Genomic DNA, 13,893 nt, shown 5'->3' on the forward strand with positions numbered 1-13,893 from the left:
CGACACGTGGTTATTGAGTTGATTGCTGTTTAACTGTCTACGTAGATATTGACTGCGAACTTGCCTGCTGATGCAGTAGAGGCTGGCTCCGCGGCTTTACTCTTTAGCTCTGCTTGAATATGGCATACTGCAGTGATACGTCAACTTAAATGGCTGCCTTATGCTTAAATTTGGATAGTATATCCCGCACCAACTCCGTTACCCATATTTGAACCTACTGTATTAATTTTAATGCGTTGCACGCAGTTAACACACCTTTATGCCAACCAGCTTTTTCTAGGTTTACTCTGAACCTTTCTTTCTCAAATTGATAGTCGGTGCTTGCCAAACCGCCATTACCCACCGAGCTATGACCGAAGTTTCAGTATGTAAATTCTCTTGCAGCCAGTAGTTTTTGCGATATCGATTTGAAATTCTGCACACTTCCTTTTCTCTTCAGGAAGCTGCTCATTTTTCAGAAATGCCGACATCGAACCCTTGTAGCATATTGCTGCCATACAAGCTGGCCGATCAAAATCAAGTCCTTGTATGGAAAACTTTTTTAGTTTACTTCTTCACGAAATTTGGCATGGGTTATTGTCTTAGACAATGTTACAATCTCCACATATATATTGTACAGATCGAATTACTTTAACATATAGCAGCCATATAAAACCGATTGAAATCGATTTTTATCTGTGAGGAATATTATAGCTTCGGCGCAACCGAAGTGATCGTGTTTTCTTGTTTTAGTCGCTGACGTCAGTTTAGCCTTTTTGTATGTATTGGTGTATGCCAGCTAATCATTTCAGACTAGGCTCGTACAATTTGAAATGTATTACCTTTCGAAGAAAAGTGCTGATGACATAATTATTTTTTCTGTTATCTAATTATATATATCGGAAAATATTCTATTTGAAGCTGTATTAGTATGAAATATAATGAAAGATAGTTCCAAAACTCAAACATTTTTTACAAATATTATTTTTATTTGTTTTGCTCAATATTATTAGCCACTAATTAAATATTTTTTTGTATTTTAGAGTTGAAGCTTATAAATTCAATTAAATCTCTACTAACTCATATTTCCAGTTACAGTGCTGCTTTTTGAAAATAGTTGAAAATCAATCAGAATTTTTAGTTTTGCCTCAGGCATTCATCTTTAATTAACCTTATAATCCCTTTGTGCATTGGGGTTATCATAACGCATTGCATGCACTCACTAATGCCACAACAATAATTAATGAAGCGATATGAAAATAGAATTAAGCGGATTATATACGCTTTTGGGTCTTACACATAATGTGTCCAAATTCTGAGAGTGTGTGGTTGTATATCAGCTATATAATTTTCGCTCGCAGCATTTTGTGGTTTGAGCTTATGATATGTTTTCCTATGTTTGAACGACTGTATGCGTTGGAAGCGTGAAAACGTTGTGATTTTACTTAAGAACAACTGAAAAATGTAGTAAGTGCGAGAGAGTATCGGTTGACACTATCTACGTGATTTTGCTGCGTTCGAAAACGCGAGTTTCTCACGCAGTGTTATGAAGAGGCAGTAAATTAGCTCACATAGCGTCACTTCGCCTGCTTTAATTGAAATCACTTTCATATCAATTAATATGGCAACTAAATGCTTTCAACTAACTGCTTTAAAATCACACGAAAACGAAACGGAAACGGAAATTGGCCGAAATAAAATCAGCAGCAGGAAAATTTTTCCATACCAAACCATCTTTAGCTGCCATTTTAGTTTTCTACTTATTTTATTGCCGCTGTACTATGTACATGCTGCTGCTTTCTTTTGTAATTGTTTTTCTTTTTTTTCTGTCAGCTATTAATATTTTCTTTGCTTTAATATTGAGTGGAGATTTTTTCTATTCGCCCATAATGAAGTAAAACGTATAAGCTGTGTTTGCCTTTGTTTTTTAGTTGTAACCAGCTGTTTTCCATTTAATTTCATAATTCTTCAAGCGTTATGTTTAAAAACCCTTTTCATAACAATATTGTAGTACAAACGTCGTCATCAATTTGCTATGTCCGCCTTTGAGCAAGCATAGCAGTGTGTCCACAAAGTGTGCTTCATATTTTCAACCGGTCGTTCATTCGGTGCCTTTCGTTGCGTCTTCTTACGTCGAATGTGCGCTTATGCATACATTTTTCATTTCGTACTTTTAATCTCTCCCTTTTCCATTTTTCTTCTTTAGTCTTGCTCTACTTCTGCTTTTGTAGCTATACCTTCAAAGTGGTTGCATTGTTGTACCAATTTAATATTTTTTTTTTTCTATAGTAACCCTAATTGAGTTTAATTAGCGCGAATGACCACCAATGGCAGCTTACAATGTTGCCTGCTTATTTGGTCGGCCAGCTGAGTGGTCGCGCTGAATTCAACGAATTGTTGTTACTTGATGGGTTGGTTGGTTTGCCTAAGACTAAAAGCTAAAGACTGCTGAGTCGGAGTGTGGTTAATGGAAACGTAGAAAATAGTTGGAGTAAATTGGTAATAATAAAGTTTTTTATTATAAAATCACATTAAATTTGAGCAGACTATGCGGCAAGGCAGATGGTGGCTAATAGAGTTTAGATTTGTTCTACGATTTGCTCTACGGCTTTTTAAGTGATAATACTGATTTTTAAATTTGCTGAAGCCGACATAATTTTTTTTTATTTAAAAGAGTTGCTTGTGCTGTTAAAAATTCGTTAAAATTTTGTAGCGGCGCTTTGATGAAAAAAGTGGTAAGAGGAGTATAATAGAAATAGTTTTAAACGTATTTGATATTTTTCCACACAGCGCTTCGTTTTATAATTTTATCGACTCTCTTACTCTTATTTACTTATAGTATTTTTGCGTACATATTTTATTTATTTATTTTTTCTTTTTTTCCAATTAAAACAATAATTATTTAACTTACCATATGGACACAAGCATTGATATGAATTTCCCTCATGCCCTTGCGAAAGGTCAACACAAATGCCATTGTTGGTGCATGGACTGGGCGTACAAGCGTCAATCTCCTCACAGTGGGGACCAGCAAAACCGCTGCAGCACTGGCACTCATACTCCTCCATCGCTGAATTTGAGTAGCACACACCTTTGCCAGAGCATTCAGCGCTTTCGCCACAATTGTCGGTTTTTGCGGTGACCTTCAGACGAACACACTGCGTGCCCCACAACTCGGAAACAACTGCAGTGCGAGAAAATATTATAGTTATATATGTGGTAGTTGAAGCAAGCAGCGTGAAATTGAAAAATATTTGTTAGAAAATGCACACTTGCATTCTTGTAAGTAAATAAGTAGTGTAAAGTGCTTGCGTATAAATTGTAGAAATTATGTTAAAAACAAACGAAAAAAAAAAACTTTGGCAAGTGTTGAAAATGAAAAAGAATTGAAATTTCACTGTTGGTTGCTGCACATTTTCCTAATTTTCTCAGTTTTCTCGTTTTGCGGTATGCCATTGTCAACCAACACTAGCTGGCGTATTATGCGGCAATGACAACTTCATTAAAACGTCACATTGGCACCAAAAAGCACATACATATATGATGCCCTCGGCGTCAAGCGAGCGCTAGCCAAATGCTGATGCGATTCCAGCTTTATCTAAATACGACGTTGTGCGCATGTTGCTGTGGAGTTTAGAACGGTAATGCAGTAACTGTGTGCAAAAATTGCTAGACTAACTGAAGGCTATGTCGTTGCTCCATAAATATAGCAAGCGTTATGCTCTTGAATATGATTACGCCGCTTGGAAATTTGTCCAGCAAGCCAAAAGTGAAATTGTATACTCCAAACTTATTGTATGGAAAACTTTTTTATTTGATGAGATATTTTCATGAAATTTGGTATGGATTATTATCCAAGCCAACGCTACAATCTCTGAATATATTGTTTAGATCGGATCGATATAGCGTATAGTTGCCATATAATTCGTCAAATCTAAATTAACTTTTGGTATGTAAAACTTTTTTATTAAACGAGATATCTGCACAAAATTTGGCATGTATTACTATATAAAGTAGAACTATAATCTCCATGCATATGGTTTAAATCGTAGCACTATATTATGTAGCTGCCATATAAACTGATCCAACAAAATCAATATAATGATATTTTTCTACACTCTTATGCTATAAGAAATGCATTTGACAAGGTTATTATAGCTTGGGTGCAGTCGTCGTTAACGGTTTTTCTTGTTTGTCATATTTTTCTTTTGACTTGCGTCAACAGTTTAGATGATTTTACGCGCTGGGTATAAGGTGTCAGCATAAGCATGCAGATACGCAATAAAAGCACAAACACTATAACCCGTTATTAAAGTGCTTTAGCTTTTAAAACTGTATAGTTGCGTTTGCAAATGCATTCAGATGGCCTAATTTTGTAGACGCAATGCACACACCATGCGCCATGGCGTATGAGTGATATTTATATCTTCATGTGCATACGCGCAAATGCACACATACTGACGGTATGCATATGCACGCATTAAACTATCAACACGCATTTAATATCAGCACTGGACCATGCAAAGCACTTGCCTCGACTAATAACCAATCAAGCCCGCGGCAGAGGTGCTGCTTTGCTGCGACCGGAAACACACTGGTCTGCTCTACGAGCAATTTCCGCACACCACAACCAATGGCGTTGAAAAGCTAGTATGATAGCTAATGACAGCAAACATAACACCAACAACAACAACCAAGTGAAATAGCATAAAATGGGGGCAAATGTGTGATGCATGTAGCGAATGCTAGGGGGACTTTCCGCGCTACATACATATAAAGGTAACTTAACAAATGGGGTACATAAAAAGACTGTATGCATACTACACATACACATACATGTATATGTTTGTGAAGTTTGTAAATATATAGTTGCTATAACCGTTGAGCTACTCACCAATTAGCAAGTTGACTCCCTCGGTGAGATCCTTATCGTAGAGTGTCACCAGTTTCCTGCCATCGACAACCAACGGTGTTATATCCAATAGTATACCCTCCGTAACGTCGCAATGCTCATGTCCCGAGCGTGTCACCTGATAGACTTGAGTATTGTGAGCACTGTGTGTTTGTTCGAGTTTGAGCGTTTGTTTGCATTTATTCATTCATGTAAGTGCAATATATGATTATGTATGTGTGCGTGTGTATAAATTGATGTGTTAGTGTAGAAATCAATGAAAAGAGTAGAAAATACGTATACATTTTAGTTGGTTACTTGTTTTGGTGTTTACTTTGAGCTAAATAAATGGGGTTGTCACTGTAAACTTAAAACACGCACACATAGGTACACACACTCATTTACAGACCAGCAAAGTTACCAATATATAGCATGTATGTAGATATAATGAATGACACTCACATATAGAGTAACTACAAAACTGTAGCCGTTTGGCGCCAGAGCAGAAACAAATGCAACCATGCGTTAAGTGTAGGGTAAGAAAATATATTGAATTTTATTGCGAAACTCGTATGTGGATGCTTGTGGATGCTTTTCACTGAGGAGTGTAGCAAAAAGAAATAGAAAAGAAAACAATAAAAATAAAATTATAAAAAAAAATTTAAACTAGCTTAGCAAAGAGTAAAACTATATCTTTGTACGCTTGAGTACACCGCAAAAGCGTACACTTAAACAAGATGCTCTCAATTAGTATGGAGAGTGTTCAACAAACCGGGAATAAATTGGTGACACTGGTGCTTGTTTGCTATTTCGCTATTTCGCTAAATTGTTAAATTAAATTAGCTTTGAGTCGTACTAGTTCGTAATACGCATTCATTGCTGATTGAGATTACCATAATGGCTTAAAATGAAAGGAAGTTTTCGATGTGTATATATATGTTTGTATATAAATCACTGATAAATGGAAATAAGTATTTTAGAACACAGAAATTGCCTTTAAATAAACCATATATCATCTTACTGAGATGAGAATGCTTATATTTGTTCGAAAGCTTTTTTAACCTTTTCAGCATAAATTGATAGACAGTGGTGTACCGAGGGCTTGAGCCAGAGATATCATACTTTACAAACTCAGTTGTGCCCTGCCAGCGGAAATAGAAGATCATGAGCCGAATACTGATACAAGAGACGTTATGGATACTGGTATTTTTTAAACAAAAGCTATTATTTGATACTTCATGCTAAATTCTTGGTTTATTTTAAGGCTGTGTATGTTATAGGCGACTAGAAAACGGTTACGTGATTTTGTAAAAAATATATTTTTCATGGCTGAAAAATACGCGAAAATGTTCCATTGGCTTTTGACATCCTCAGATTCAGTGAAAAAATCTTCTACAAATCGTATACCTCTACACTGTTGTTTTGACGAATATTAGGTTCGGTAAATAGGCTGATTTCTCCAGATATCACGAATAATCTTACATGGACGGCTAGAGGCGCTTGTCCATTGTGATTCCCAGAACTCCTAGGTATGTCTAGAGCCAGCTACTAATTTATTGAGGCGGCTAATGTCTATTCCAGTCAAATCGGCGGGTTCATAAAAAGTATGGCAACCAAAATGTTTCAACCTTAGTCTAACGAAAGCTGAACTGTCGAAGAGAAAGTATTTAGATGTTTCGACCTCATCTTCCACATTCCAACTTTGTCAAGTTGCGTACTACAAAGTATTTAGCCTTACTGCTTGAGTGCCAATGGGACTGTATTTAGTTAGGACGCCTTATCATTGCGGCAATGTGAGCATTGCTATGAAATAGCAGTTCGATGCATCTTTTATGTCAGACTCTGATTCAGAAGGCTTTGGCAAACCTACAGGTGGTGACTGCTAACCAACGCTTGCTGAGCTCGCGCAAAGCCCAGAGATCCACGAGTACACGAAGACAGGACAAGACAGAAACGCCTGCTCGTTCCCAACCTGATGGAATTTGTGCCTTTCATTGTAAACTCATCGTCTTAACAATTTACGACGAATCCGCTGTGGATAGGCATCCAGACAAGTTTAATATGGCAGTAGCTTGATCTATTGCCAGGGATTTCGGAATGTCTCTAACAGGCACTGTTAATTTGTCGGTAATGTGAGTTAAACAGAGGTAAATTGTGAATATAAATTGCATACTTTTTTCGAAGCATTTTATTAGTCTAAAACATACGAAGCTGTGTAATTTCCGAATGTCTTATATATACACTTATTCCTATGATTATCTTTATATGGTGGCGCTGAATGGTATACTACTATTCGCTTAAGTTAGAAAGTGAATGTGGGATAGCATCTGAAGAGATTGTCTGAAGAGAGTAATGAGTGAGAAAGTCATATGCTGAGGCAACTACTATTGAGAAAAAATCTAGCTTTTTTAAGCAAAAGGTCTTAGTACTTTATAGATAAAATGTGTATATTTCTGTATAAACCTTAACAAGAATTGGTCGAAAACTTTTCAATTTAATACACTCGCCAATATTTACGAAATTTAAATACAAGTATGCACCAATTTTCCACGCTTCATATAACAACTCAACTTTTGCGTCTCTTCATTCGCAATGCCACATGTAGAGAGAAAGCAAACGAGCGGAATTTGATAGCGGAAGTTCTGTGCGGTAACTTGTGTTTAATTAGTACGACTCGGTTTATCTCTCTTAACAGTTATGTAGCACAATAGTTATCATACTTCTGAAACTTAAATATTTGTGCGCTCAACGTTAAGCTTTGTTCAAAGTTGTTAAACTAATTAAGGTTGACTGAAGTAAGGTTAAAAGTATGTAGATTTTCGCCACAAATGCGTTTATTCTCCTACTGCACACATGTATGCTTTTGAGGCCATTAAAAAGTAGGTGTGTTTATGTTTGTAAGTGTCTGTGTGTGTGTAAGAGGAAGTAATTTTATGTGGAAATATTGTTGGAAGAATTCTGTTGTGAAATTGTTATTTTATTCCAGCATTTAGACATACATATATATATTTGTGTGCTTGTGCATAAGCGAAAATATTCAAAATTATAAATGTTGATTTAATACGGTTGAACTTTTAATTTTTGTTGTTTGCGAAAAGTATTTTCTTAACTTGGCACCATTTTCATAGCTTTGCAGGCAAAGTTGTTATAAATAATTAAGAAATTATTGTTTTTGAATGTAAGTAGTTTGAATATATACGCATATGGAGAGCTCTGTCAAAGTTTAGCCTTGGATAATTTCGATATGTATTTGTCATCTGTTTTAAAACAATTCTGTTTTAAAACAACTCATTTAATTTATTTCTTAAATATTCTTATTCCCACTTTAGTTGTAGCAGTTGACAAGATTTGTGGAGGAAGACCATTTTGTTATTAAGACGCGATGCCATGGCGTATAAGTAATACTTTTTAAACAAAAGGTAAGGTGTGTTCAGAAAATAACGGGAGTTTTAAAATTTCGCGGGTTTGGATAGTTAAATTGCAAACTTTTTTTATTATGTCGACATACATGACACCAAAGTACTATGAAATGTTTAGCTGTCGCTAAGGTTCGACGTGCTTTTTATGAGCTCTCGTTTGTTAAAAGAAATGGATCAAAGAATTTGTATAACATTTTTTTTTAATAAATGAAATAAAGTGTAGCAAAGTGTGTGAAATGTTAACAAAGGTCTATGGTAAGTCTGTTATAAGGAAAACAAGAGTTTACGAGTGGTATGAGTGTTTCCACGATGCGCGTGAAGACGTTGAAGTTAATGAGCGCCCCAGCACATTAACAACCGATAACAACGTGGAAAAAGTGAAAGCAGTGGCTATGAATGATCCCAGGATCACAATCAGAGAAGTCGTTAATGATGTTTGTATGTTTATTGACACATGGAATGAAATTTTTTCAAAAGGTTAAGGTATGAAAGGCGTTTCAGGAATTTTTTTTTCCAAAATTGCTGAATTTTAAACAAAAAAAGCATCGAATTGAAGTTGATCACTAAATGAATGAAATCAACGCCGATGTCGAATTACTGAAACGTATTATAAAAGCTGACGAGACATGGGTTTATGAATATGACGTTGAAACTAAGCCTCAATCACTTTAGCGGAAGCTAAAACCGAAAACATCGCGATAAGTGCGTTCGAACGTGAAAGTTATGCTTACTGTGTTTTTCGACTTTAATGGCATAGTGCATCATGCATTCTTGCCTCAAGGTCAAACGGTCAACAACGAGTACCACCTACAAGTTTAACGCCGCTTTGTAGCAATCCAAAAAAAATAAAAAAATCACAGATTTGTAGAAAAGCAATTCATGGCTTTTGCACCGCGATAATGCACATGCTCACACTTCGTTGCTTGTTCGTGAATTCTTGACCAAAAACAATGCTGTACAATATGCCAGCCTCAATATTTGCTAGACATGGCTCCGTGTGACTTTTTCCTATTTCCGAAAGAAGCGCTGGCATAAGTTCAAAATACCGGATGTGGACTTTTTTGAAGGCGACAACATTAATGTAGACGAATGTATAAATATTAAAAAAAAAATCCCGTTATTTTTGGTACACACCTCGTATGTCCTTAACAAAGGAGCACATCTAGTGTAAAACCCTGTAAAAAAAACTATTTTTTCATTACAACTATAGATATACAAAACACCAAACTATAATTTTAAATGAATATTTCAAATATTTGTAGATTTTTTGAAAACTTTGCTGTTTTATTAAAGATTTTTCTATCGCAAGTTATTGTACAAACAAAATCATCTAGAATTTTTTTTAGGTATCATGCACGGAGAAGGCCGGAATCACTACAACAGTGGGAGAAATTTGTTTAAGCGCCGTTTGAGGTCGCGTGTTAAGGTAGTAGCTCGGTGTGACTGTCGAAATTTTGACGTTTTTTCGTGAATGTTTCTCAGCAGGAAAATAATATGCGATCGTTTTTACAAGTTTTTATTGCCACTTTCAAGCACATTTCTATAACAAAATAATTAATTTTTTAGTGTGTATTATTTAAATGTGTATAAATGTACTCTTAAAATTTAAAACATTTGTTGTTTTACAATGGTTTTTTTAATACCCAAAATTATTTTTTCTATAATCATAGTTACCGCTAAGCGTAAGAAAAAATATTTTAAAGGTTTCACAAAAAAGCTTTATTTACTAATAGATAGCAGTTTTTAATAATTTTCTGCATTTGGCTTGACATTTTAGACATTTTGATGCGCTTACAAGTGTCACAACAAGCGACTGAAAAAATTTTTTTTCTCTCGATTTATTAGACAATTTTGACTCAGTTTAAAAATACGCTTTGAAAAATGCTTAAAATTTAGTTTCAAATTTCTAAGTTTTAATTTTACTGGGGTACTCATACGCATGTTCATAGATTATGACATAAGTTTAATTCATAATTTCTAGTAATTTAAATTTTGCGCGTTAGTTATTTGCAAAGTGTAATAAATTTTCAACGCCAGAGCTCTGATAAGTTCCTGCTGTGTTTATTTTATAATATCATCATTTCCATCATTTGCTGTCATTTATATGACTTCAAGCAGCTTTTGAAACATACATACATACACTTGTGTACTTGTATGAGAAGTGCGTTGAAAGGCCACTCACTGCTTCCTTATACACCCGTATATAGACATATATACACCCATACATCTTGGTGTACATTTAATCGATAATAAAAACTTTTGCACGCTGTCATGCCGACATTGTGAAAAGTTGTGATTTTTTTCACATTTTATTTCGCTTGAAATGAGTTTCTCTCCTTCACCACTGCTTTCTCGACGCTGCTGTCTACGTTTCAACGCCCGACTTTTTACTTTCCAACACAAGCGGTCGCATTGACTTTTCACGTTTACAAGATCAAAAGTTAGTTGCTCCATTTTTCTTCTTCGATTTTTTGTGCTTGCAATCTTTTTTTGCTTTTGTGAAAAAAACACAGCAACAACAACAACGCATGCTTTCGTCTCATATTATTCTTAAATGTGTGTGCAAACTTTCGTACTTCACATCATTTGTTCCTTTCAATGCGTTCATGTTAGATTCGCACTTTTACACATACACTTACATACATGTGCTTATAAGTGTATGTGTATGTAGCGTACTCAATGAGCTCGGTTTGATTGCGGCTTTTTGAATGGTACGCCAACGAAAGTAAGAATCCGTAAAAAGTGCAAACCCATACAATGAACCCACGTATGTATTTAAGGCTTTTGTATATGTATTGTATTAAATTGATAAATTTGTGTGGAAAAAGTAATGAAAAAGATTCATTAAAAGTTTTTGAAAAATGTATTATATTTTTTCTCTGTCAGCTTTTGAGGCAATTTGTTACATTTTTCTCACTCGACATTAATATTGCATACTTTGCCGGAGAGAAAGTTATTTTATGATGAAAATATTAAAAATTTTTATAAGTACATATGTATGCATGTATATATGTGTACAGTTATTGTGGTAATATCGCAGAAGCAGTCCGCTCAAATGCGTAATTAAAACGGAATGCAATAATAAATGTATGAAATACTTCAAGTTCAAATATTGAACAGCAATATTGCCATTGATTAAAAATAAAATTTCTATCGTAAGAGCCTTTTAGTATGAACAAGATATGTGAGGAAATTGCATATAGTTTTCAATGTTGTTGGTGCAAGAAGAATTCGTTTTTAATTAACTACGGACTAAAGTTTGCGTAAAGTTTTGTTTGTAGCTAGCAAATATTAGATTCGGGGAAAAATATAACAAGTTAAAGGAAGCAATCAATCACCTGTAAGTTTCTTAGTGCTGTACTGAAGCGAAAATTTTTTATTTGCTAATAAAACAGTTATATTAACTTCTTAGAAGCAAATTATATTTGTAAGCTTGCGGAAATTTCAAAAAAAAACATTCACAGAAGCTATTAATTACTTACAAATTTCTTTACACTTTATATTTATTTTCTGATGTCTTAAGGGTTTATGTTAGTCTTTATGTTTATGTTAGTCTTAAATTAAAAAAGAACTAAAATTTCTTAAGCTGAAAGAGCTCTTTAGGGTTTAACTGGTGTTAAGTTAAGTTGCACTGGCCGGTTGTCAAGAATAGACCTGCTGGTGCTTAGTAATGCCGTCCGTCAGCCCTTATCGTTTCGTTTTTTTCTTATCATATATTTCGTTTCTGTTTCGTGTGTGACCTGAAAGCCAGTATATATGCGGCCGCGTTCCATCTACTGTCGCCTTGCTGCTGAGATTATTTTCTGCTGAATGCGATGTGAGATTATTGTTTAAATTGCCGCTTGGCTATCGATTGTTGACTATCTCCGCCGCTTTCCTTACCACAAAGACTTTCGTCTGGAAGATAATGCAGTATCCTGGAAATTTGAAGGGTCTGCTAAGATTCAGCTCCAAAAAATAGATGCCAGGAGTGGTTGTCCATTTTTGATCCGTTTCTTTAGATGTTGTAAGTTCCATTGGCGAGTCGAGTGCTCCTGCGCTATCCACCCTCTTCTAGTGTGACTTGAAACCTTCTGTCCCAAATAAAGATTGGGGATATATGTATTTCGTTATTCAGAGAACAGCAAGCCGCCGTATCCGCTCCAACAGCTCTTTGTATTAAATTTTGCTGACAATGTTTCACTACATCTAAGCACGGTTAAGCAATATTGGCTTGACTACCGCTATGAAACACCAATGCATGAGCGGATAAGCCCCATGTAGGCTTTTGTATTGTCTTACATGCATAGAGGGTACCACTAGACTTTTTCACTGTCTGCACCACAATGAGTTTCCACATCAGTTTGCTATCCAAAACTACACCCAGCTACTTGGTATACTCCTTAATTGTTAACTCAACCTCGTTGAGCCTCAACCATTTCCATATCCCAACCATGTCGGGGTTTTGTACCTCCTTCTAAGGAGCAATTGGTGGAATAGTGTTGTAGTTCAAAGTATTAATGTAAAACGCAAAGCATACGTTCTCTACTAGCAAGTCCTACGTAGGAAAAGAACTTGTTTTCAGAAGTTTCTAAAACCTACGCCGCACGACGAGGACCTCTTCAGAGAGGTAATTCCAAAGATGGGTCCTGCAGCATTTGGTATCAAAATATGAATATAGACAAATTCTATACACTCAAATACATGTACTAGTACAATAAAGCGTGGAAAACAGATATCCAATTCATTCTGTCTGACAGTCAGAATAAAGTTAAGTTATTATTTTTGAGAGTTTTAGATTAACCAACCCCTTAATACTGATTAGAATTTGCTTTTCATTGCATTTACATAAATTTTTGTAGGAATCCAATCAAATCCTCTATTCGCTTAAGAAACTCTAAGCTCTTTAAAACCAGCAGGACTTTATGAAAAAGTTTCCAAAGCTGCACACACAAGCGTAAACACAGTTTGAGTAAAGACACTCAGCTGTTCACCATCACAGTGCCTACTATGTCAGATTCACATTTCCGAAACACATATCATAAAGGATATTTTCGGCAATAAATTTGCGAAACACGAAACTTTAACCAAACAATAAATGCGTTAGAGCGCCTTTGCTTATGCTACGCAATTGTATGTTGTTAGGTATGAGTGTATAACGTTGTAACGTTGCCTGAGACATCTAAGTGGGTATACTTGAGATACCGCTACTTGTTCCACTTATGGCGAAAATGCCCCATTTACGAAACACTCAAACGTTTTAAGATGTGTACGGCTGTTGTGAAGGTGATGGTGATGGGGTGGCTCTACATAACTGCAAATGCATAACAGTAGTAAGCATGCCGAAGATTTCTACAAGCACTCACTATCGGACTAAAGTATCCGTACAATTGCCTCAACATATCGTCACTTGCGGGATTATATGGAAATGTGCGTACAAGTGCACCTGTACTAAAACACCAAATGAATGCTGGCGTGTCGTAGTATATGTTATTCAGCATACCATACCCGCAATTCCCCACCCGCGCCTGCGTCCACATAATGTAATTTCAACGTTACGAATAGCTTGTATATGCGTGTGTGCGCAAGGAGGCACAGCCAGCGGGTATAAAATGAAATTTATGT

At 35.6% G+C, this 13,893-nt stretch overlaps 1 protein-coding gene across 3 annotated transcripts in view; it reads right to left on the minus strand.

Annotated features, from left to right (window-relative positions):
* Positions 1 to 13,893, minus strand: part of wry (delta and Notch-like EGF repeat containing weary) — a 58,783-nt gene that overhangs the window by 17,051 nt on the left and 27,839 nt on the right. For all 3 annotated transcript variants that reach the window (XM_070107510.1, XM_014231421.3, XM_036366497.2), the window contains exons 4-5: positions 4,874 to 5,034; positions 2,891 to 3,163 (exon numbers count right to left, since the gene is read on the minus strand). In XM_070107510.1, coding sequence (XP_069963611.1) covers positions 2,891 to 3,163; positions 4,874 to 5,034 — 434 coding nt within the window. The remainder of the gene's footprint in view (positions 1 to 2,890; positions 3,164 to 4,873; positions 5,035 to 13,893) is intronic.

This window comes from Bactrocera oleae, chromosome 3, assembly GCF_042242935.1.
Source record: "Bactrocera oleae isolate idBacOlea1 chromosome 3, idBacOlea1, whole genome shotgun sequence".
NCBI classification, from domain to species: Eukaryota; Metazoa; Arthropoda; class Insecta; order Diptera; family Tephritidae; genus Bactrocera; species Bactrocera oleae.